General features: G+C 42.2%; 1 protein-coding gene and 1 long non-coding RNA gene across 7 annotated transcripts in view; one reads left to right on the top strand and one right to left on the bottom strand.

Annotated features, from left to right (window-relative positions):
* The window catches only part of KIAA1549L (KIAA1549 like), a 125,305-nt gene that overhangs the window by 41,304 nt on the left and 58,273 nt on the right, over window positions 1–25,728 (top strand). For 4 of the 6 annotated variants that reach the window (XM_066997509.1, XM_066997511.1, XM_066997508.1 and 1 more), the window contains exons 2-8: window positions 11,907–15,710; window positions 16,720–16,832; window positions 18,648–18,867; window positions 19,578–19,711; window positions 20,263–20,425; window positions 23,671–23,730; window positions 25,315–25,466. In XM_066997509.1, coding sequence (XP_066853610.1) covers window positions 11,907–15,710; window positions 16,720–16,832; window positions 18,648–18,867; window positions 19,578–19,711; window positions 20,263–20,425; window positions 23,671–23,730; window positions 25,315–25,466 — 4,646 coding nt within the window. The remainder of the gene's footprint in view (window positions 1–11,906; window positions 15,711–16,719; window positions 16,833–18,647; window positions 18,868–19,577; window positions 19,712–20,262; window positions 20,426–23,670; window positions 23,731–25,314; window positions 25,467–25,728) is intronic. The other 2 variants (XM_048046672.2, XM_066997512.1) reach the window with 1 other exon arrangement.
* On the bottom strand, window positions 4,243–13,928 carry LOC106033915 (uncharacterized). Its single transcript, XR_001205660.3, has 3 exons — window positions 13,797–13,928; window positions 5,317–5,472; window positions 4,243–4,355 (listed from the first exon to the last, which is right to left on the bottom strand). It is a non-coding gene; the product is annotated as an uncharacterized lncRNA (long non-coding RNA).

Here is a 25,728-nt window from a genome sequence, read left to right as displayed (position 1 = left end):
CACATCCTGGCTCATCCTGAAGCACAGGCTCCCTTTTTAATCCACTGCTGTTCTCTAACATTATTTTTTTTATCACGGGGATAAATGTGTAGTATTAATTTTTAGCTTCAAGCTAAGCTTTGCATTGACAACAAGCTATCATATTTCATAGCAGTGCAGCCTCGTTGTAATATCAGAAAGCTGAGATTGTGTGATTGATGCTACTAAGTTATGTAATGTGCCGCATTCTGTTGTCAAAATTTATTTGTGTTATTGTCAACATGTTAATATGTCTAGACAGCTTTTTAAATAATTGCTGCAATAAAAGAAGCTTTTGGATAAGAAACAAGGTGCCTGGCGGTTTGCAGAAAGGAAATGTGACTGAGGCTTATTTATCACTTCAAAATTACTATTCCTGAGACAACAAATCTTTGGTTCGTGCAGGTAATGGTTATTGGTTGAGATTTTTGATTGGAATTCTGGATACATCCCTTGTCCTTTATGAAGAAGGAGTAGTCAGTGAGGAACGAAATGAATTATTTTCCTTTACTTAAGATTCAAATCATTTTTAGTAAGACTATGAAAAAGAAATTAATGTGAAAGTCAAGAAGGCAAACCTGTAGACTGTAACCAGAATTTGCAATCTAATTTCTGCCCTCGCTTGCAAGTAAAGCATCTGCCCTTGAGTTAAGGTACCAGGAGCAGCACCTGCCTTGTAGCCCGGGTACCATGGCAGGGTCTCTCCACGTGGGGCCGGAGGCAGAGGGGCTGCAGTCAGTGTGGTGTTTGCCTGGCTGGGCTTGCATTGAGCTGCCACAGAGGAGTGTTTCTGGGTGTTCCTTGTGGACCCCTTGCTGCTGTTTAGGTCTGTACTGGTGTGGGGCATAGAAAGTCATGAAGCAAAGCTTGCCTGGAGCTTCAGCTGATTTGCTCTGCTCTTTTGAGGTAGCCTCTTTGACGTTGTGGAAAATAGATTTTCTCCTTGGCTAGCTTTTGGCCAATGAAACTCTAATTCCGTGTTAGCTCTCAGTTCTGGCTTACCTTTTCTCTGCAGGCAATGCCCACCTGGGTCTATTGGAGCACTGGAAAGGGGCAGGAAGACATAGGGCTGCTGGAGATGCAGGGTGAGAGCTGGTGGGGAACCCACAGGTACCACAACTCGCACCAGTGCTCCTCCTGGGCTTCCAGAGAAGGACGACCCTGAGGTAGAAGGTGACAGCAGTGCTGTTCCTTTCCAGAACTAAAAAAAAAAATAAGAGCTGGATGTATCTGAGCTTAAATGGATAATTGAAATCATAATTAACAGCCCTTTTTCTGCCTGTGCAAGAGTCACGACGCTCCTCTCATTTTCTTCGTATGTTCAGTATCCTACTTTAACAGTCTTTACTGTGTGGTTTTCTATGTTGTTTACAGTGTTAGTTCTATTTAATGGTGATTCATCCATGAAGTCACCAGTTTACCGTAACAGCATCCTGACTGACGAAGGAACGGAGCGACAATCTGTGACCAGACATTGCTTGCCATGAATGTGAAGCGTCAGACCTGTGCCCGTGCTTCCACATGCGTGTGCCCATGCTTCCACGTTTTTCTAGCGGGCAGGCCAGTAAATCTGGACAGTGAAGAAGAGCGTGTGGTTGAGAAAGTACCCAGAACGGGCATTCATCTGACTGAAGGAATTCGGTTAAGCTCTCCCCTGATCCGTGCAATGAGTCACCTCCTAGTAAGGTTGTGGGAAGAAATTTTCACCTTATGCCTTTGATCTGATCTGGTGCCAAGCCTCAGATGTTCAGGATTTCTCTCTGATAGCATTGTGGAGTAGATCTAAACATTGGTATTTTGACACCTGAGAAACGTGTTAATAAGAGTAAAAAAAAACTGTGTGGCCTGGCAGTTTTAGTGCTTTCTTCTGTGCCTTTTCTTTCATGTGAGTCTCTTGAGTCCCTATCTCATCTCTTAGTCACTTGAATTAACTTATTTCAATAGCCATACTAATGTTGAGCAGGTTAGTGAAAAAAAAATTCTTAAACGTTACCCAGCCCTTGTGTTTTGACAGATCAAATGTACTAGTAATGCTCCTAAAATCCTGTGTAGCCTGACAGCTTTAAAACCGAGGTGTTCAGTTGTACTTACATAAATGCAAAGCACTCGCACGTGTATGCACAAAGGAAAAGCCTGAACGGGCAGTGCATCATCTTTCTCTTTTTGTTAGAAGCGACCGTGCACGTCTCAAAAGATTAACTGAGCAGTTGGAAAGGAATTAGGGCCTGGTTTGGTTAGAGGCTTTTGCTGGAAATAGCTTCCGGCCATTTTTAGAGCAACAAAGTCTCAGGAAATTTTAGCAAAAAGGGCAGCAGTCAAAAAAAAAAAAAAAAAAAAAAAAGGCATTGTGGCTGTACCCAAAGTGGGTCACAGAGCCAGATTCTTTCTTGGTTTAGTTTTGAATTAAATTAGAAAGATGGATTTAAGCAGGGGATCCAAGGTGGAGGAATTTTCAGTTGCATACCTACGAGACCCACTTGTGCCATTCTGTACGGTGTGGCATGGCAGAGCGCCTTCGGATGTGGGTGTATCTCCCCTGGACAGCAGAGACAGCCAACCAAACCCAAGTGTTGCAGGGGGAGAAATGTATTTCGTTTGGCTTTTTAATTTTTCAGAGATAATGTTTACATTATTTTCAGTCATGAACCCTACAAGTTTCTATATTCTATTTCTTTTAGAGCTTTAAATTAGGAGGTCCACTAACTTGGACAGCACCATTCAAACACCATCTGGAAATAGCAGCATCTTTTCTTTCTAATAAAGCTCTTTGTTCCAGGCAGTGGATCTTATTTTTGAGAAACCAGCTGCTCACTTTGGTAACCATTAACTATTTGTTGATTTTACAATTAAAAGCGACTTCAGCTATTACTCAAAAGCGAATGATGACTGTAGTAGTGCTGCTGCTTTTTTTGTACGAGTTTTAGGACTCCTGCCAGTGTGCTCATTTCACAGGGAAGCTGCTGTTGCCTAATTACTTGACAGAAAATGCCAATGCTTTCATCTGCGGAAGAAGAATCAACTTTTTAATATCACGCTACTGATTAAAGCTGGCACTTTTTGCATTTAGGCAGTCAGTGCAAGCCGGTGGTCAAGAGCAGAGCTGCAGTCTGTAAGTGCAGGTCCCTGGTTTATCCCGGTGCTTAGGTCTGCGCCTTTGGGTTTGCCACATTTGGTGCCTGTGCTCTTCTGTTGATGTCAGCGAACTATTGTAAATAACTGGCATCTGGACCCGTCAGAGATGTGCAGGGGTGCAGTCCGTACGGGACGGTGCCCCTCTTGTCAGTAGCCGTGTAAGAAATGTTCTGCTAATTCTGGACAAGTTGTCTTGGTTCTATTACATTACTGTTCCGGCGTTGCTCTTTCACTTAGGCAGCTCTTTTCCCTCCCAGGTCATCTCCTCCCCCGGTACTTGGGGCCATCCCGCACCCCCTCAGCCTTTACAGCTCTCCAGTGCCAGCATTCACCCCTGTGAACAGGAGGGACTGCGGCTTCGTTCCCATGCTTGCTTGGTTCTTGACACTTCTCGTTGGGTTATTGCTCTTACAGTGCAAATGTTCGCCCTTTAGGGCTAAGCCTGTCGTGCAGGCGGTGCTGTTATTCCCAGAGCAGGGATATTCATCGGAGTGCACATCGCTGTACCGAAGCCCGGAGCCAGGCTGTGAGCTAAGGTGCTTTTCCAGCATTCTCCGGTTCCTCGTAGTCTACCAGTGCTACTATTTATTTTTCAGATTTAAAAGCAAATCTCATATATCTGTCTAGCTTTTCTTCTAGATTTGAATTCATGGCTGTGCAAAGTTAGACTTGGCCAGGCAGTTATTTAACCTTTTTACCACCAGAGGCTGGATTCCCCCGTTATGTTTGTAGTTCTTGTATTCTGTTAACAGGGGTGGCTGGGTTTCATTACTGACAGTAATGGTGTCATGCCAAATAGCCTTTGCAGTGATTTCCAACGGATGAGAAGATGGAGTCGACATATTACTATAAACTCGAGCTATTGCCTCTTTTGTGCAGCAAAGAGAATAAGCTCCTGGAAATAAAGGCTAATGAGCTGTGCAAAGCACACTCAAAGTCATAGGAAATTGAAGTAATTTTAAAATATTTGCGTAGTACTTTCTAGTGTGAGCCAAGTCCTCATCTATTATAGAGCAGGCAAGGAGCTTAAAATTAATAACCTAATTGATACGTATAGTTCATTAAGATTTAATTTTTAATGATAATTTATTTCGTACTTGATGTTGTATGGCCACCACAGGTCAGAGCAGAGCAGCAGGTTGTTTTGTTGTTCAGAAGAAGTTAGTCACGGTCTGACTTGGCCTGGGAAGCCTTCTGACAGCTTCCTGGAAAGCAAAATTTTGCTTCTCAGTAATGGTTTCCCTTCCCTTGAGAGAAGGGCCTTGCTACGTTTGTTTGAGGGGGGGGGGGGGGGGGGAAAAAAAAAAAAAAAAAAGAAAAAAGGTAGGTAGGAATTGAAAGGCAATTTTTTTTTTTTTTTGAAACTGGCAATTTCTGAGAAGTCAGTAGTTAAGAAGAAACAAACTGAGAAGATGTCTGTAGGTCTTTCTTCCTAGTTTCTGTCCTTTTTTTAAGTGGAGAAAGTGGGGAAAGGAGGGGAGGACCTAAAGCCTTAGAAAGCAGCTCTCTGGGCTGTTACTTGCTTTCAGTGCTTTCAAGCCAGCTCAGGAAAAGATTTTTTTTTTTTCCTAATCTAAGAAAAAAATAAAAACGTACAGCTCTACGTGGGCTCTCTCTTAGCAAGAGCTTATGTTTATAGTCTCATTCATTCATGTAAAGAGGATTTCCCTCCAAAGAAGCATGTGTCACATTTTGGCTCAGTGTTTGTCTATTAGCTCATTCATAGTAGTGGTCTTATGCATCTGCTGATTTAACCTTACTGCCTTCTGGGGCCAAGCAATAGATTTTGCTTCTTTGGATTCAGAAATTGCACTGTATTCCAGGCTGGATAAACGCTGGTTATTTACTACAACCCTTGCACAGAGAATAGTGTTTGAGGCTTGGCTGTTATTCTGTTGCATTTTTTTTAAAGATGTTGTTTACTGTCCTTCAAATACTGAGTGATCTTTATAGACGCTTTGCTCAGAGTGACCAGAAATTTTGCTAATCCCCAAATCAATAGGATGTCATCGATCTGTCAGAGCCGTGACTTTCGTACCTTCAAAGCACGATCAGGGGGGCAGTACTGAAGCGCGCAGCGGGGAATGCTGCGCAGACAGAGAGCAGCGCGCTCCTGTGTGCGACCTACATTTCTTTCTTGCCCTTCACCTCTTTATCCTTGCTTACCGTCAGGCCACAGGCAGTGGAAGGAGCTTGGGAGTAGCAGAAGACATGGTGGGAACCTCTGTCCTTGGATTGATCCCGCAGTTGTGGCATCTCCAAGACTATCTTTCCTTAAAGAAGCTTAGCTGCTCTATGTTATGAAGTTTCAACTCCAAAGCTCTGAAATTAAAGAGATAAGTTGAAGTTGAGCAGTTTTAGGGTTGTAAGGACATGGCAGCAGGCATCTGGGTTGCACGCTGTTTGGCAACACGAAAGGTGCCTTTTGCAGTAGCTAAATTCAAACTTCTTGGTCTCATTTTTGGAATTCTGATGACATTGTTCAGGGATACATAATTTAAAAGAAAAATTAAATTGAAAGTTAATCTTAAAAATATACTCATAAAATATACTTCTGAAAATAGCGGGTCAAATAAAAATTGATTTTGCAATTAGTTTCCAGTGATAACTTGGAGTTTTGCTAAGAGGTTGCATTGTTACTGTCTAGCTACAGCCTCACGATGCTCTGTTTCAGGGCCCCTGCTTCTGCTGCATACACGTATCAAGTACAACTGATGCTGTGATGATCAACAATTCTTGGATTTCATTTTCTTCTCCAAAACAGCCTTTGATCTATAACGTGGGGCAAGCCAAGCGCTTCTGCTCCTAGGCTTGCTCATCTGTAGGGCGAGCAGCACGTGGAGGGGCACCAGGCGCGCGCTCACCGAACGGTGACAGCAGCTCGAGGCGCTCCTGCAGCACCCTGCGTGGTGGCAGCCCTCGCTGGAGGCGGGGACTCTGCATCTGCACGCCAGTGTTGTGGGGTCTCGGCTTAGACTTCTCCTGGTCCTTCTGCTGTTGTGGAGAGGGCCCCACTCCTCTCACAGCTTCGGGTGTTGTGTGCAGAAGAAGATTCTCTTGAAGGTGCGTCTGGTTTGGTGAGCAGAAAGCTTCTTGGCTCAAGGGAACACTCACAATTACCCAACCAGCCTGTCAAAATATATCCTATTATGTAATTTGCTGCACAGTTCAACCTTTTGAAAGCATTGTCGTTCTTTTTAAAAGTTTTGGAGATGATGTGTAGTTTTTTTTTTGTTGTTACAAGAATAACATACAAGGCTTTTAGCAGGGGTTCTTTTAGTACCTTCAGTCTTCTCTCGTGTTTGATTTCTGAGGCAGGGTTAAACTCTAAGCTTCGTTGAAGGAGTATATGGTTAAGAAATTATCTTTTTGTTGCATATAATGAGAGAGCTGTGCTGTCGTTGACTTGTAGCTAGTGGTGAAAAACTGCTGAGTCCGCATTTCCCCTACTTTACTGCTTTGCTCCCAAAGAGCTGAAACAGTTCAGATGTTGGCCCCCAAACCCTTCTCATATTCATTCAATATTTGGTACCATTCTTACAGCCTGTCCTAGTTCCAGAAATTGAAAACAAAATAAAAAACAACAGATATTGCAAGGCTCGAGGTAAAATTATGAGAACTGGCAGCTTTGGAATTGCATGTTCCCAAATGACAACTGATTTTTTTTTTCCTACGTTGTTCATGAAATCATTTATTATGCTGATGCTAGTGGTGTCTGTATAAACCTCCCTGAATAGGTGCATGTTCTTTACAGAAGTTTGTATAAATGTGTATTTACAAGTAAATAGATAAGCAGTGTGCTTGTTGTGATGTATTATTGTCTCCGATCCTGCTCTTCGCCCTGTCCCCGGTGCCGGCCGTGGCTGAGGCAGCCCGGCAGAGCTGCCTGTCGCAGAGGAGACGTGTTTTGCCCCCCGGCAAGGCTGGCACTTGCTGCGAGTCGCACCCGTCTGTCAGTTCCTGCAGCAAGACTGATGACAGCCGTGAAGCGTTTGCAGGCTGGGCTCTGCTCTCCCAAATACCAGCCAGCTTGCATTTGGGCTGGATAAGCGACGAAGGCAGGGCAGCGCTGAGTGCAGGACGAGTGTATTTTCCTTTCAAGTCCATAGGTAAAAGGCCGCCTCTGATGGAGGCTTTGCTGCTGGTGGATTGCCCTTAATGCCCCGAAGAAAATCTGGGTGTGAAGGAGGGGGTGCACAAATCTTCCCGAAAGAAAAATTGCGGAGTGAGCAGACGTACGGCCGTGCAGTTGGGATGACTGAATACTTTGTGCCCAAACTTGTTTCTATTATTTATTGTTGTCCTTATTTTTTTTTTTTTTTTGAGAAGAAAACTTCATGCGATATGTATGGTCTTCTCACTGAAGAACAGAATTCTCTTTCTCTGTCCCCCAGACTACCAGAAACTATTTTTTCTGGTTGTCAGAAATAAATTAATAACAGTTTTCGGGTGTCATTTCGTAAGATCTCTGGAAATACGGCTTTTTTTTTTTTTTTGAGGCAGTCTGTTGTAGCTGTGGCATCTGGTATTCAGTTGATGTTCTCAAATTTTTCTTAGCTTTTCTGGAGGGAAAGATTTGAATCCTGACCGTGTCTTTTAGTTTGGTTGGAGTTGAAGTCATTTGTTAACAAACATGCTCATCTGTCCAGTGGAGAGGAGCTCCGCTGCTGGGGTCCTGCGGGCTCCTCTGCGGCTTCCCCCGTGCTGGCCGCCCCTGAGCAGGCATGCAGGGTAGGCGAGAGGGTAAGTGCTGAGCGATGCGTGCCTTCTGCAGGTGCCACGTTTCCTTACCCAAAATTATCCGGAGGCTTACAGAGGCTGGTTTGTGAGGAAGGCTGTCTAACAGGGGCTGTTCCTAGACTTGAATGAAAATGAAACCTGGGGCTTGTGGGGATCAGAAGGAGTACTGGGAGTTGTGTCCGTGGCCTTGTTTCAGGGCTCGCATCCGTCTTCTGTTCCCTTGGCTGCTAGCCTGGGTTGGAAGCAGCAACAGCTGCGAGGGTCACTCCGTTGGTAGTAGATGTCAGAGGGGTCGGCTTGCTCCTTTCAGATGCAAAAACACACACCCCCTGTTGGCTGCGCCTTTCTCGCCTCAACACTAGATGACTGCGGCATGTTCTCAGTAGGAAATGTGCCTTCACACGGCTCAGGAATTGCAGCGGTAATGCAATAGTTTGTCAGAGAAAAGAGAGCATCGCAGCTCTGCTCACGTTCCTCTTCGGAGATCAATCATCCCCCATGAGAGAATGGTGTTCCTGAGACCTCTGTCCAGAGAAGGGAAATTACTTAGTTTGTAGGCAGCAAAAAGTTTCTTGTGTGATCTAGGGAAAACTAAATCATAACTTTTCCTGTTTATAGATCTTTGGATTCTTAAGGCATAAAGCAAACAAGACCATGGTTTCAAGTGTCAGCAGGACAGGTGCAATTTTCTCTCTTCCCATGCTGAAATACAGATTTTTATGGTTGTGGCAAATGGACTGGCAGTTTCCTTGGCCACTGCTTTTACCAGGGGATGTTCAGTTACCAAGTACTTGTCTCCCAGGAAATAAACTGTATGAAGAGCAATGTGCAACTCGGATGCCTCAGGAGCAGCAGAAGATGGATAACAATGGAGATTTCTTATTCCAGATGAGCATGACTTCATAATCTTTACATCATTAATTTGATGTATGCATCACCTTCAACTTCTGGTCAGGCACAGGGTGCCTATGTTAATTGCTTTCCCAATTGCTACCCCTTTTACCTTAGCAAAACAGGGGTGAAGGAGGGAATTGATCTTTCTCTTGATCATCTCCACGCTTTTCTTTGGCCCCTGTTACCCCTTTAGATACAAAGGGGCTTAGAAGTGATAGAGCCGTGATCTTCTCTAAGTTGGATCAGTGTTAAAATTCCTGCTGTGGCACATTGCAGAAGCTTCTCATTCTTGCAAACACAAAGGTCCCTAATCGATGACAGCTGTTGTAATGAGGTTAGTGCTAAATGGGCTTCAGGATGGTTGGAGGGGCTGGTTAGTCAATAGCCTGAAATATGAACAAGAGCGAGCTGACCCTGGGACATGGCAAACGGCTGCTGGATGTGTAAGCGATGGCTCGGTGCACAGTGCGGGTAGGATGGTGCTCTCATTGCAACTTCCATGTTGCTTTGAGTTGCTTGTCTTCTCTGAGTGTTTTCAGATGTTGGTAGATGTAAAGGTGAAATACCCTTGTCCCTTGTCCCCCCCCTTTTCCATGATACAGGGTTGGTTTGCACAGTATTTGATAAGGGTGTGTCATTGTTGATACCATCCTACCAATTCTCAAGAACAGAATATACACTTCAGTTTAAACTCCATGTACTGAGAAGATAAATTTGGCTTTGGAATACTGCATCCAGTCGCTGCCAAGATACTGAATTTATGATAGAAGTTTAGAAAAGATACTCATAGTATCTTTTTGTAAAGGTAGAATCAAGTAAAATCTGTAGCAGTGGAAAGCCAGTGTTTTATCTTAGTTGCAGAATGTTAATAATTTTTTAAACCTCTATTTACTCAAGAGCTTTAGTTCATTAATGGGCATAAACAGAAAAATTGCCAGTTGGTGTGGAATGGAAGAAACAGGAACGGAAGGACTAGAATTAAGCAGTGGTTAGGGGGTGTTTTTATTCCTTGTTTTGTCGTCTTGGTGTTATTCGAGCATTCCTTTGCTCCTTGTCAAAATGCGGTAACATCAGTTCAACACTTTTTCACGTTTATATTGTCTGTCTGCTCGTAATCGTTCTCATTAAACCCAAGTGTAAAGAAATATATGAGGAATGTTACAGACTGTGTACGGATTGATGCTGACAGATTTTGCTGTTTCAGAAAGCACAAAAACATTGACTTGTTTAACTTCCCTTTAAGACTCGCATTTGCTAAGCGATAGATGAATTCCCTCTGAAGGCTTTGCCTTCCCTGTTCAGCACAGCCTTTTGGTTCGGAGGTGAAACAAGGTGGTTTGAGATGCAACAGACCCGGTAATGACAACTTCATCATCTGAGCTACTTCACAGGAATTTAAGCTGCAGCTTGCCTAGGGCCTGGTTTTTCAAAGCACATCATCTAGTTCTCAATTTCAAACATCCGTTTGAATCTACTCTAGTTCAGCCAAATATGTGTCGTCTTATTTCCTACCTTCCATAACAAGCTGTCTGACCACAAGGAAGGAAAAGCCACCAGAGCTCAGTCTAAGCTGCTCCAGCCCTTGAGCTCTCGGGTCCCATAATGGCACATCAGCAGCCAACAACCTGTTTCTGGATTCTGGATTCATTCTTGCATTTCAATGAAGGAAAGATAAAAATGTCCCTAGCTTCCCCACGGCCTATACAGCTCTAAATACAGGGATAAAGAGGAAGATCTGTGATTATTTATGTATTTATTTATTGTATTTGCAGTGTGGAAGTGCCAAGCTGAGCATGTAGAAGAAAGTTCCTTCAATCCAGCACATTCCTGTTGCACCCAGGCGCCTGAAGGGGCTTGTCCAACCAACTGCTTTGGCCTGCATGCACAGATTACAGGCAGTGTAGCACAAGGGCAGCACAAGAAAGAAGCACACCTTGAAATAGGTGCAGTGCGACCCATTTTCCTCTCTTGTGCTGCATGGTGTTCAGCTGCTGGCTCCCGTTTGCACGGGCTAATCCCCTCCACTGCTTGTGGCTCTGCTGCCAGGGTTTGTCGGTGGCTGGAACTAATGTCCAGCCCATTTTATAACCATGTGTTTCAAGGTCTGTCCCTGCTTACTCTTCCATGCCATTGCGCTGGAGTTATTCATATGTGTACGGAGGAGGTTGGTACCCTCTGTCTATATCCAGATGTGCTGCAGTTGGAGGGCAGGGACTTCATCTCTTTTGTGCCTTTGCTCAGCTGTGTAGGTGGGCATAGCTGGGGGCAGAAGCAAGTGCCAATGCTGATTTTTGATCTATTATCTTGGCTGGGGGAGGAGGGAGGAAAAAGAACTGACATTTTACTCTTGATTGAATCTTAATCTTTAAATTAGTAAGAATTTGAGATTTCTCAAGCTATGATTTTAGAAGAACTGTAATCATTTTAAGAAGACAAAGCCTAGGAACATTGTGGTGTTGAATGTAGAACAAACTGATGTTTGAAATGATGTGTTGTACATCTGCACGTATCAAAAAAGGAATTCAATTTGTTAATTTTGTTTTGGATCTTACCCCCCTTTCCTCATGTTCACCCATGTTTTGTTTTCTTCCTTTTGTGTCTGTAATTGCATGCATTATTAGAACTGGCAAGACGAGCACCTCCAGATGCATCCTACAGGAACCCAGCCAGTGCTGACTCTATTCCCATATTAGATGGCATGCCAAGTCAGTGAAGCTTGGTGGTCAAAATCCATTCCCTTTCTACTGTGTTCTAAACCCATCTTCTCACAGAATATTGTGACACAGGATGACTGATGATAACCTCAGAAGTTGTCCCAGGCTTAAGAAGGTGCCTTTCAGTAGTTGAGCCGCCCTATTTAAAAGTAGCATTTTGAAATAGTACTGTCTAGAAAGCTAGCCCTATTCTTCTGTCAGATGAAACACCTTGAGGGATATATAATCTATCACTTTCAACTTTTCACTGTCTTTTTCAATTTTCTGTGATGTTTGTCATTTTGAATAAAAAAAAGAAGCAACTACTTTTAGTAAACAGTGCGTTTTGTGCTGTGATTTCTTGCAGCCATATAACAATAATTTTTCCTTTTGCAGAACTGCATACTCATTTTGCCTGTTATTTTACAGGTATCAGGCAACAGCGTATCTACATTGCTTCTTCATCAGAATCTTTTCCTAACTGGAGATCTATACTATCACCAACACAGCCTTCCACAGAAACTAAGACTTCCTCAGTAGCTGATATTTCTATGGGACAGACTTTGGAGAATGCAAACTTGCTTCAGATGATAAAAACAGCACTGACGGGCACACGTACCAGAACTTTGGATCAAATTAACCTGTCACCTACCCTTTATCAAGGCAGTGGAAATAGTGCATCCCAGGAACCCGCTGAAGTTTCTGCCGAGTCATCTCTGAGGTCATCATCGCAAGATGCAGATGAAACAGCTGGTGAATCAGGTTTGCCTCAACTCAGTATGTTTGCCACATTGTCCACTACACCATCAATGACACATTTGAGTACAGCTGTGCCATTTCAGCTAATATCATTAGAAACACCCTCCATTTCAAAAGAAAGCACATCAGGACCAGACATGCTTGCTGCTGTTCCATCACCATCATTTTCTTCATTGGCAATACAATCACCTCATACCATTAACTTTTCTAAATCAGCTGTACTGGCATTCAAAGTTCCTTTGTCTGCAGAGCCTGAACATTCCTTCAACACAGATTCAACCAGCTCTCAGGTTAGTGAAAGCAGAAATAGCCTTTTAAGCATGGTCACTGATGTAAATTCCAGTACGGTGAATCAAAGAAAGGGTCCTGAGTTGTTTATGGGTACCATGTCTTTCAATCTCTCTGGATTGTCAACAGTGCATTTTACAAAAACAGTGGAGAAAGAGTTTCCTTCAGAAAGGACCTCTTTTTTATCTGTATACTCTGATACTCCTGTGTCAAAAATATTGTATCAGTCTTACATGCCAGTAACTTCCAGAAGTGTGTCATGGTTTCCAAATGAAAGTATGCATAATGCATCTCCTACTGGAGTAAAACCTAATAATCAGCCATTTAATTCACTGTTGATTGACAGAAATAATGATATCACCCCTCTGTCATCACCAGTTTTTCAGAATAAAGCAGAGGTTCTCGCATCGTTCTTCCGTCCTGTGGGTACTCCACATACAATGCCCCAAATGAGTCACCTCCAGTCTTCCACAGCACTGACTAATTGCACTACAGGCTCTGCCAGTGCACCTTTTGTGTCATCAGCTTCCCAGAGCCTGGCTGAGGTCTCCAGCTCAACAGAGAGCATTTTTTCCCTTTTGTTGACAAAATCACTTATTCCTGATGCAAAGCACGCTCACAATGCAGTGCTGCCAGTACGAGTATTTAGAAGTGAAACAGCTTTTCTTTTTAGAAATGCAACACGCTCCTCTTCAACAAGCACAGGGTCTCCCTTGCTAACTAAGACAAATGAGACCTTTGCTAGGTTAGCACACACAAACAGTCCAAGCACAGCAGCAGCCAATGAGGGTATTTTACAAATCCCTTCGGCTGCTTCCTCACAGCGCTCAGTGGTGGCTCTCAGTCAGACCTTTGCAGAAGACCTCACTAATGGAGCTTATGAATCAAATGGCACGCTGTTGCCGACTGCTTTTGTACATCCTCTCCCAAATTCTGGTGGCTCTCCATTAACAGGAGCAGGTCAACAGTTTTTCACAAGAGGGGTGGCAGCAAAAATGTTCACGAACTTTAACGCTAATATTGTTTTGCCTTATGGATCTCAGCTTTCCAAAGTTTCTCCAGATATCCATATTGGTAAACTCTCCAAAGGATCAAAGACACCGGGCACTGTTTTGGACAGAGAAATGACTAGTCCTGGTCTAGCTGCAGTGTCATTAATTACTGCCATTAGAGGCCTTTCAACAACTGAACTTGCTCTGAGGAATACATCTGCTACTACTGTCTCTGTGACTGCACATCTTCTACCTGTTAATGCAGAAAATCCAGACATACCTGCACATGAAGACAGAACCATGAGAGTACCCGCTGTTGTAACCCCACATACAGAATATTCACCACCAAGAACTTCAGATCAGTCTGATTTTACCTCTGGTCAGACTCCACATTCAGTTGCTACAAAGCAGCTCACCTCTGGTGTGCCTTCCGTGTGGCGTATCCTGCCATCATTTGTTTCCACGACAACCAGGAGAGACAGCCGGAGCTCATTTTTTTCTGGGATTTCAAGTGCCACCTCTGAAAGTAATTTCGATCCCATCAACTCTCCCAAAGTCGCAGCTTCAGCTTTGACATGGACCAAGGCAGTGTTGTTGTCCTCAGATGGCATTAATGTTTCTTTGGTAAAAACTTCGGTCAAACCGGCAGTAAGAGAAGTTCCTCCAAGCACTTCTCCATTGGAAACCAAGTATCGTGAACTGTATTCAGTGGTTTCAGGTCTGCAAAAGAAAATGAGTACAAATAAGCAACCACTTTCCTCTGCCCCTTCAGCAACACACACACATGCAATGTCTAGTCAAAGTGGTTCAGATTTACCCTTCACTGGAGCAAAGATGAACAGTGTTCCAGAATTTGATGTAGATGTGTTCGCACTGAAAACATCCTCTGTCCAGTATTCACCCCTTGCTACCACTTTGACAGTACCCACCACCTTGCAAAAAAAGCATGGAAACGCAGCTGAAAACATTACTAATTTCTTCACCCCTGGGGACAATAATACCAGTGCACAGTATGAAGCACCGCTCCAGTTACACATGCCTTATGTTAACGACACAGGTGTTTTCCCTAGCTCTCTAGAATCGCAAACAACTGGTGCTGGAAAGATCACTGTACTGACAAAAACCTTGAACACAACGCCAATGTTGGCTTTTCAGCTCACTGACAACTCGACTCTTTTGGCCAGCTATGAAATGAGTGCTGCCTACAGCATGACGCCAAGCAAGCCTCCTCTTCCTGTAACTAAGCCTTTTAGCTCAACTCTCTTACAGAGTTTTGTTACAGAAGAAGACGTCAGTTCTGGAAACTTGCCAGAATTTCTTGATAACCAGTTAGAGTCCTCTGGTTATTTGGTTGTGGCTGATAAAATTCCAGGTACATTTAGTGTGGAGGAGTGGGACACAAATGCTACAAGGCATAGTCTAGTTCCCTTTAGTATATCTAATAAAGCTACCAAGGGCATGCCGTTGCAACCCCCTACCATCAGTCCTCTGCAGTCAGTCATCATAACTTCTGTCCATCCATCACCAACACAACTAACTTCTGCTTTTTTGTCAACAACCAACTTTACCCATTCTGTCATTACAGTGTTATCTGGAGTGTCTTCTGGTGCACTGCCTACAGTAGGAACTTCAGAAGCAAAACCACTAACAAGAAAATCATCTCCAGCTTCACCAGTGCCAGCTTCTTCCTTCTTTTCGCTAGGCACTGAAAACACACCTTTGCCATCTGTGATGGCTTTAAACACTCCAGTACTGACACTAACAAAAAATAACACTGCCACAAAATTGACCTCAGTTCTGAGCTCGGTAGGAATACATGCAGATCTTCCTTTTGCAACAAGAAACACAGCCGCATCACCTGTGGACGTGACAGCTCTGTTTATAACCCCTAAAAGTAGCACTGCCATGGCTTCCACGCTCGCACCCACAGCACATGTACCAAGACAGATAAAAACAACAGCCACTGACAGCCAGAAATTCCCAAGCTCAGAAATCACGTCAACCCCATATCCACTGACAATTACAGCAGCTTTGACATCTATTACAGCATCAGCGAAAACAACTAGGCTTCCCCCTTCTCGAATGGAAAACACTTCTGCTCCTCCAGAAACAACAGCAGCAGTGGCTTTCGCTAACATGACAGCAGCTCCTCCCCTGGATTGCCGCCTCTCCTGGAACCTTATGGTTAAAACAGGTACGTGGGGCCACTGAATTTGCTGAAGGATCTCTATTTTATACCCGATTGTATCACTGAATACCAGGTTATTTTCAAATGAATATTTAAAGATGTGCAATTCAAAATAGGAGGATTTTGAGCTGTCTGTGTGAACAGCACAACTTCTTATGGCTCTAAGAGTATTTTTCACAGACAGCTTCTCCTTAATCGTAGCAGCTCTAGACTAAAGGGGTCTGGAGAGGTTGCCCAGTCTTCCTATGCACTCCTTATGGTGGCACGGTGCATCACCAGAAGATGCTTGTCTTCAAGATCTGAGCAAAGAAGAGTCATAAAAGGGTTTATGAACCTGTATAAACCTGAATGATGCTGAAGGACAATGAAATAAGCAGCTTTTTGATGTAATGTGGTTTTAGTAGCTGATAAATACCTGTATCAGTAGCACAGTGGATGCAACATTTTTTTTTAAAGATAGAAGTAGCATGTACACAATATATGATCGAAAATACATAAGTGCAGCTGTAAAACTGCAAATTATAAGAGAAAAAGTTAGTGAAACTGTTTATAAACAAAGTGTACAAATACCTGTAAAGACAGTTGGCAAACTGAAAGCAGTTGTAGCAGTGAAGAACATTTCTTTGTTTAACTCTGTGAAGCACTTGTCCTTTATAGAGGCCTGCCTGTGTAGCACCAGCTCAGTCCTCTGGGAATGCTGCAGCAGTCTATCCACAGGCGATCAAGTGTCATCGTACCTCACTCACATACAGAAAGGCAGCATTGCAAAGCCTTGATGTTGCTAAAGAAATTGCAGTTGTTTGACTTCACTCTGGAACAGTGGGCTATTGTCATGAGAAGAATAGTGACCTTGGGGACGCTGCTGAGCCCCTGCAGTTCTTACTCCTGTTGGAGCTGCTGCAAATCATAGATAGCTTCCTCCGTGATCTTTACTGAGCTACCCCAACATAAAAGAATTGAAAAAGCAAACAACAAAAATGCCTCAAACTAACACGTAGCTTTTGGTGTTTTGCAGTTCTGTTTCTGAACACAAGGAGGATGATGATCAGCAGGTCCTTCAAGGAGAGCGTGACAAAAGGACTCAACCAAGTGCTGAGACAAGCTTTCAACCAAAATGTCAGCGCTCAGGTAAGCATGCCTGGCTTGCCTATGTGATCTCACTGAAACAGCTCTCCCACCAAGAGAAATAATAAACCTTTACACTAAGAATCAGTGGTGGTTGTGTGGGTGGCTGCGACATTACTGTAAACTGCAAGTTTGGGCATATTTAATCCCATGTAGACTGTCTGCCTTTGTTTTACCAAGTAGCACCTGGTGACATAGTCCCTCCTGTCAGCACCTACACCTTATTCTATGACATCCCTAATATGTGATTACAAAAAAAATTACGTGTTGCTTTTAGGCCTTCTGAATCTGAGTGATTTAACTGTGTCAAAGACAAGTAGCAGGTATCCTGTGGAGAGGTCGGTATTATAAAAAAGGTGGTGGACTAGATTGTGTCAGATACTCTACTTTTGTCTGGTGAGTCTCTGACCTCCCCTCCTGGCTGCTTCCTCACTTGTATGTAATATATGAGTATGTCCAAATTACTTCTGACACATGGGTAACACCTGCTCTGGGCTCTAAAAATACAAGGACCATTCCAAAACTTGTCATTTTATTTGAAGAAGTAGAAGGGAGAAGTGCAACTTTCTTCTTGATATGTTCCAGGAAACTCCTACAAACAGCCGTTTCGTTCTCCCCAGCAGTTTAGGAATGACTCTGGTTTGCAGTCATGCAAGTGCTGCTGTGCTTAGCCTGGATCAATTGCAAGAGCAAGGCTAGTTAATGGGATGTCACTGCTGTCAGTCCACTCCTCCTGAAAATGCAGTGCCTGACAAGTTCAATTCCACAGGGATGAAAATCCTGTGCAAGGAGAGACTATGTTTTGTTGAAAATAAATGAGGGAGATACGTTTGTCACTTTCTAGCAACAGTGCACGAAGCTCTGCTGCTGAATGTTAGAGCAGGCTGAAGTTGGTTGCTGGGGTACTTTTCTGTAAAACACGTTCCCGCTTTTGTTAGGCAGGAGCTTATGCTGAGCCTGAGGCTGTTACGTGAAGTACACTTACCAATAAGGGGGAAAAGAAAAAGTAATTTTGCTCACAATAGAGGCCATCAGGTTGACTTTTGTTCCCATGCCCTGTGGCTTCAAGTTTGGGTGATGTTACTGAGTTTAGGAATTGTATATTCCTGGGTCTCAAAAGCAGCAATAAAAACTGTCAGATCTGTTCTCTCACTTTCTCATAAACCTGACAGAGTCTGCACTTTTCTAATAGAGGAACCCTGGCTATAACTTAGTTTGGAGGACAAGTTCCAAGGCTTAAACTCTTTGAAAAATATAGATTTTTCTGGGTGGAGTAAAAATCAACTCATGTTTTGGCTCACAGTGTGTTTGTTCTTGTGGTCTGTCATTTCTACTCATAGGTGGTAGCTTAGCTATCTGGGGCAGTACAGGATAAGCAGTATAGAGGAGTCAGTTGAGACTGAAGAGTCAAATATGGGTAACTTTTGGTCTTTCAAACCTATAACCCCAAACCTGTAATGACAAAAACGTGCATGTATTTAGTGAACTTCAGGAATGAAATAGGAGTTAGATGTTCTCTGAATTCTCTGTATTTTTATACTCAGAAGTAAAAAATATTCTTTTTATCTGTACATGAATGAAGCCTCAGCCTAAATTGGAGATATGTCAGTTGCTGTGGTAATACTGTGCTGCTTCAAATGTGAGCATGTGTTGCATGGCCTGGGACTAAAGCTCCCTGACCAGTTCTGTATGGCACTGTCCTTTAGACACATGCAAAAAGCCTGCAAGGGAGCTTTATTCGGAATGAGAAGTCCCATCAAACAGTGGTTGAATTTGCAAACAAAATCAAAACAAAAATTGTTTCTCTGTGTGTTTTAGGTTGAAATCCTGGAGCAATCGAATAATGTCACAGTTGGTTACTATGTTACGCGGGGGAGACTGGTTTTTATACCAGCTGCTGTAATCGAAAGGCTTATTGCCTACGGGATCAGCAACGCCACGGCAGACATAAAGCAGCACGTGCTGCATCTTCAGTCCATTGCAACCCTGGCCGCACCATGGAAGCCACTCCCTGCGTACCACTTCCAGCTGAAGACAGGTGAGCGATAGCCTGCCTAGGCTCAGAGTTGTGTGTTTTATTGGCAGTTCAGTGCAGAAGTGCTCGTCCTTCCTCTGCTGTCCTGACCCCCCCAGCTTTCCAGCGTAACACCACAGCGAGAAGCAGCAGGACAAACTGTGCCTTGGTTTCACCTGCACCATGACTAGGCTCCCAGTACCCGCAGGACTGCCAGCAGAGTAGGATGAAAGCTACCTTTCCTTCCCTTGGCCCTGTAAAACAAACTACTCAGTTGCAAAGAGACTTCTTATATGTTCTTATGTATTTATGTGCACATACATATTGCAGTTACATTAAGCATATTTTTCCTAGCACAAACAGAATGAGAATCAATATTATGATTGATTATGTCTTGTAAGAGCGAACGACTTGTGAGATTTAAGAGTATAACACGTTTCAGAATGACCTTCATTTCCTGCCTGGGTTTGAGTAAACCTGTGCACAGTGGACGGGTCTTAGCATCTTAAGTATCCATACAGAAACAATCTCCACTTGTTTGTGGAGAGTATCCACTTTAATAATGCAACTTAATGCTTATGTTTCTCTTTAGTTAGGGCTAGTTTAGAATGGTCTTGCATGGCACTGTTTACACGCGCTTAATCTGCAAACCGGTTGTTTTGCTGTCAGACATGACAGGGGTTATGCAACTAAGAATATTTTGTCTACACGCAAATGCTTTGTTCTTTTTCCAGAGCTGCAGTTTGTGGGTCAAACAGACAATATACAGTCATGCAAATTTGTTCAGACAATGGAGCAACGGCTACAGAGAGCATTTCAGGATGCTGAAAGAAAGGTTTGGAACACCAGCAACAACCTAACAGTTCAGGTACAGTGTTGCACGCTTTGCAAGTGCCTGTTGCTACAGTCTCTGGGTTATTCTTTGTTTTGTGCTTGTATTTCAACAAAATGCCTTCAATAGCCATTATGGAAATAAGTTTATGTTTTCATCTGAAATAAGATTGTTTTGTTTATTACAGGAAAACTTAAAAATGCATGATTTATGGAAAACTATAACGTTATTTTCGTGAATTTGAATTTTACTTTTTATACATTCTTATCCTTTTGAGAAATAAAGGTAAATCATTTAAGTGAAATTCAAATAAAAATGAATTGTTAGATATTCTTCCTACTTCATATTTTCAGTGAATATGAGGGCACCTTTTCTGCTTGCTGCTGTCCTCTAGTAGCTCTGTGTTTGCTGAAGTAGGAATTAAAGTACCACAAACTGTTTTACACAATAATGTTGAGTGAGCTGTATCTGGTCAGTTGTTCAAGTTAACATTTCCCCAGTTTGTTGTTTGCCCTTTTTACTTTTATTTTTTAATTTTTTACTGAGCTGAAACATGACTTCACATTGTTTCTTTGCCTCTGTTTCAGATTTTGAATACCTCCAATGTCTCCCAAGCTGTCACTCTGTTTTATGTGGTGAGCAATCAAAGCACAACTTTAAATGGCACCATTTCCAGCAACCTTCTTAATCAGCTGTCAGCTGAGCTAGTGGGTTTCTATCTAACCTACCCACCTCTCACCATTGCAGAATGTAAGTATGTGCTTCTCAACACACACCTCTAAGATTAGCCACCACAAGGGTTTTGCAAGCACTATAAGCTTTGTCATGAAGCTCACAGGTTGTATATTTTTTTCCTGACTACTTTTTTTTTTTTTTTAACTTTGCTTGTTTAAAAAAATAAGAAGAAAGGGGGGAATTTAGAGTATTTCTTTTGCTTTGGTTCAATGTCTACTTCAGCTGTTAGAAACACTGTCAGATAATAAAAAAACAGCGCATATATGCTGCCATTAATATGAAAAAAAAAACACCCAGTGGTAAGTTCCAGACAAAGTAAAATGTAGTTTTAAATGAAACAAAACTTAATCTTCCTAATTCAGTGTTTCAGAGGGACTCAGTGTAGCACATAAAGTTCATCTTCAGCATACCTCTTTACTATTTGAAAGACCAAGCCCCCAGTACTTGGTCCAGTAACATGACTCTGTAGCGTGCTTTGAATGCCAGCATGTTTGGGTAGTGGGCGAGTTCTGCCTACATATCTCCTTTTTGAAAGTCATCAGTGCATTTGCGGAGCTTCATACCCACTTTTCAGTGTGGTCTTAGCACTTTAGTTTCAATAATTCACTTGCATTTCCACCGTTATGAAGAGTCAGAGGTACAGAGAGCTAAAGGAAGTTGTATGTCTGGGTAGCCTGGATGGTATATATGCTCACTGACTCTCTGTGTGCTAATTTCTTTAAAAAGAATAAAGAGATTAGAAATTTCATTATGGGGATTTCTGTTTAATCTGCTTGTGAAATTCAGTGTGTGAAATTAAACTTGCTGTGGTGACAAGTTATCCATTCACTGGAAGAGATTGGTGTTCAATGGAAGTGAGAAGAGACAGAGACATAATGCGTACATTTGTTCGTGGCAACGGACCCTGGTTAAGTGAGGGCAGGTTTCAGCTGATCTCACAGTGCGTAAATCTTCATGAGATACTTGTTAAATTTGATATACTGTGCTCAAATACCAGTAAAGATCCGGTAGCCATCAAATTCACTGATAAGGCTATATCATTAACAGAGTAGTTAGTAATTTTTAATTTCACAAGCATTGAAATAATTGAGCATATGAGGATAGAGCCAAATATCCCTTCAGGATCAGAATACTGAGCTGAGTGGATTTTTAGCTTCAAGTAAAATTAGCAAAGTGCTTGTTCGTTTTCTGATTCTAAGAACAACCAGAACCAGACTGCAGAAAAGTGAGCACTGGGGAAAGTACAAGTTACCAGTTTGACCAGTATGTCTTATTTACAAACAGCATAACTGCAGAGTAATCATCTTGTGCAGTTCTTCATTAGGTACTTGCCCAATGAGCAGTCCACTGTATGTGGGGTATGCGATCCCCCTCCAGTGCAAGGAGGGCAGAAATCACAGCTAACTCTGGTAGTTATGGAAATCCTTGAGAAAGAAGGAACAAATATTCTTGAGACGTTACCTATCCACATCAGATGCTTGCAAACAAATGACTGTAGGTGAAACTGCCTAGTGGTGAGTTCTTCTGCTGCACTGGTGCACTTTAGAATCAGACTTTGCATTACAAGAAAGAGGGGCATCTCTGGGTTAGCATGCATTTTCACCAGTTCTTTCCATAAGCAAGGGGAAGTAGAAGGGAGGCTGTTGATGAATGTTGCGCGTGGGGAGCTAGGCAGGGCTGTGGACCATTCATCACGAGACAGACTCCTTCCTTTTTGTAGCTTGCATGTGAGCCTGTCAGAGTGCCCTGCATGCAGGACTTGTCCTCACAGGGCATGCAGGAGTACAAGGAGTAAGTCCTAGGAAATTTTGATGATGCCCGTGCTTGGGTTATTATTATTTTTATCTCAAGGATGAGCCTGTTGCATAGGAAAAGGCTTATGGTGCTTTTTGTAAGAGCAGTATAGTAGTCAGGAGCTGTAGAAGACGTTTGGCACGTATGAAGAGTCTTGTGTATTATTGCAGTTCTTTGCTGATCCCCGTACGTGATGAACTGACATGATAGAGTCTTTAGCAAGTGCTCCTGTGACAAGTAATGGCTTATAGCTCATTCTGGAGTTCTTGGTTTTATTCCCAATGCAGCAGGTATACAGCAAATGCATGAACTTAATGCTCACATAGTATTTATGGCTTTGAGATCGATGGCATGCGTTGTGAAAATGTTTACTTTGAAAAGTGGTTTATGCTTATTCATGTGGCGGTGCAGTGGTTTCAGTTTTTCAAATAAATATTGTTGTCATTTTCAGACCACACAATTTCCCCCTAGACTCTGGTGGCTCCTCCAGAGCCCTTGCAGTCTATCATGGAAATGCACAGCTCAGGACTCACAGTGAAATTCTTTCTGAAAAGCAGTTACTGTGCATAATCAGATGTTGTACTATGTTTATTATTTCAAACCACTTTGAAGTTTATAAATCAAGGTAACTAAATAGCAGTGTATCGACATGGAAAGCACGTATATTTTCTAAACTAAGTACCAAATATTAATGCTTTCCACTTTGCATAAATCTATTGAAAAAATGCTGATGTGTATAATGAATTAGTAGCATATTAAACTTTACAGCCTAATGCACTTTTGAGATTAAAAACCTAACAAAAAGCATCAAAATCGCAAATATCAGTTTCTCACAGCTGTAAGCACATATGCTAGTAATACCTGAAATGTTGCATGCTTTTAATGTGCCTGCACCCTCACTTTAAGGTGTTTTCTCAGTTTTACTAATCTCGTTTATAATTCATGTGAAACTGCACTTAGATTGGTGGAAGCTGGCACTTGTTTATTTTAATTAATATTATTTTATGTTGAAATTGTGGTCTGACTTAAGTAAAATGAACTCACAAGAATCATGGTGGAAAGTCCTCTTTTTTTCCACCAGCTGATTACTGGCATGGAGGAAGCAGCAGAGATGTATGTAACACAGAGACATGCATATTATGTATCATCTTTAGTAATGGGCAACACTTAGCATTACCTCAGAAAATGTACTGGCCAATACTTCGGCAGCAGAAGATATATATTCTGTGTGGTACAGTACCTCTACCGTTTACACTCCTTGCCCTTTTCCAGACAGAGGAGAAACTGTAATCCTGAAAATTATGCCTCTAGATCTCTTCCTGGGTTGGGTAGTACTGTCCTTTGTACAATGCTCATAGAAAAGCCGTAGTTCAATCTTATTTATCAGTGTCTGATTAACCATATTGTTTAAGGACGTATGTAGGATGTTGCAATATTATGAAATAATGTCAACTTTTATTTTAAAGCTTTGGAGTACCCAAACCTTGATGTCTCAGAGTCAACTAGAGACTACTGGGTGATCACAGGTACTTTTTAATCTCCTTCCTTGCACTTGAGAGAATAATTTTTAGTGTTCAATTATATAAGCACATCTGTGCAGTAATTTTATACAAAATAAATAACTGTCCGCCGACACTTTCTGTTGCATTCAGCTGGGCAAATGTATTTTAAGTTACTCTTGGACATAACTGTGAGTTGTCACCTTAAGCACAGCAATCTCCTGCATCCAACAGTTGCCTCAAAATTTATGCCATTTTGGGGTTTAAGCACTTAGAAGAGCAACATTGTCTTTTCAGAGATTTAAAACACAGGGGTTTTGTTTGTTTGTTTGCTTGTTTGTGGGATTTAGATATAAATCTGATATCAAAAGAGGCTTGTAGACATTACACAGGAAGAAAGGTGATCTGTTAAACCAAGGAAAGTTTGTTATCATTTGTTGACTGTGTGTCTGGGTCCAGGAATTTTTGCATCTTCCACCTGAAGCATTAAATGTATAACTTTGTGTTTATGGGAGAAAAAGGTGCAGGCAATGCTATTAAGTTTCAAAATTCTTGCTTTATCACAATCATTTCACTAGTATCACATGGTCATTCAGAATTGTTTTGCCTTTAGAAGTGCTAACTCGTCCAGAGGGAAGAGACCCCTTTTCCCAGACACCGTCGAGTCAGTAGATACAAGAGTATTATCATTTTGTTTAATCAAATTGTTTAATGCTCAGGAGAGCAAAGGGTAAGAAATCTGTCATGAAATGGCTTAGGTTCTGAAGTCTACTTCCAATATTCAGTGTGACTTGGTGGTGTCTGTTACATCTATTCATAATTTTGAGGTTAAAAGTAAATACATGCAGAGACTGTCATCCTCTGAAGTACAGCTCCCCCCATGTGGACCCCATGAACCTGATACTCCATTTCGTGCCTTCGTGCACTTACTGTAATGGAATACTGTTGGTATTGTAATGGGAACAATGTTGTTAAAAAAATGATGTTCCCAAATGAATTTTAAAATAATATTGAGAAATCATACACATATGTGAACTAAATTAGCATGCTGTATCACTTATTTGAACTTTATGTAAATTCAGTGTACATTTTATTTTACATCCATTAGCACTTATGAAATGTCTGTTCAGTGCTCTCAAACAAATAATATTTTTTTCCAAACAGTTGTACAAAATTCTAACTTCAGGTTTCAAAACTGCTGGGTAAAAAAAAAAAAGTATTGTTTAGTTAACAGGAGGATCTGGCTGTTCCTTTGACAAGCATAAAACCAGACAGCTCTCAAACAGGTTTTCACTGACTTTTTACATTGGAGATTATAGATTAGGTGCTTTTCTAAGCCATTTTGGTAAACTAAAAGCTTAAGAATGTTTTTGGAGGATTTTATTCTCTGAAACATCATTGGCATTATCTGAGAAGAACAGTGCAGTGACTGAAACAGAAGCACATTATATCCCCGCTGGGAATCACCGAGAGGGCAGAACTGTACTGAAACAGTTTCCAGTTATTTTTCTTCTAATCTAGTTGGTCCCTGTCAAACAGCCCTGCAAACCATGTGTTACTTAATCTGTCGGTGTAAGATGTGCTGATGCTTGATTTTCTCCATTCCCACAGTTATACAAGGGGTTGATATTGCATTGCTGGGACTGAACAATCAGAGCTTTGCAAGACTAATGGAGCAGCGCTTGGCCCCACTGTTCATGATGTCCCATCAGCAAGGAAGACGATTTAAACGTGCCACTACTGTGGGCAGCTACACTGTGCAGGTGGTTGATGCAACATCAGTTGCACCTAGACATGTTTTGGAAGGGGCTTTGTTTGGATGCATACCGCCTGAGTTTGTGTGGAAAACTCTAACCGCGTTGAGGTTTCCTGTCTTTTTTTCGTGAACACCAAAGCAGTGAATGCAATATGCATGGCATTACTAATGAATTCCTTTTTCTCAGGTCAGTCAGACAAGTCAGTCAAGTCAGACATGTTTTCATGCCTCTCATCTTCTAAAAGTTGTCATTAGTTAATCAGTGTCAA

This window comes from Anser cygnoides, chromosome 5 (genome assembly GCF_040182565.1).
Source record: "Anser cygnoides isolate HZ-2024a breed goose chromosome 5, Taihu_goose_T2T_genome, whole genome shotgun sequence".
In the NCBI taxonomy this organism is placed as follows: domain Eukaryota; kingdom Metazoa; phylum Chordata; class Aves; order Anseriformes; family Anatidae; genus Anser; species Anser cygnoides.
Note: the sequence above shows the minus strand (reverse complement) of the source record. Positions and strands in the feature narration are given on the sequence as shown.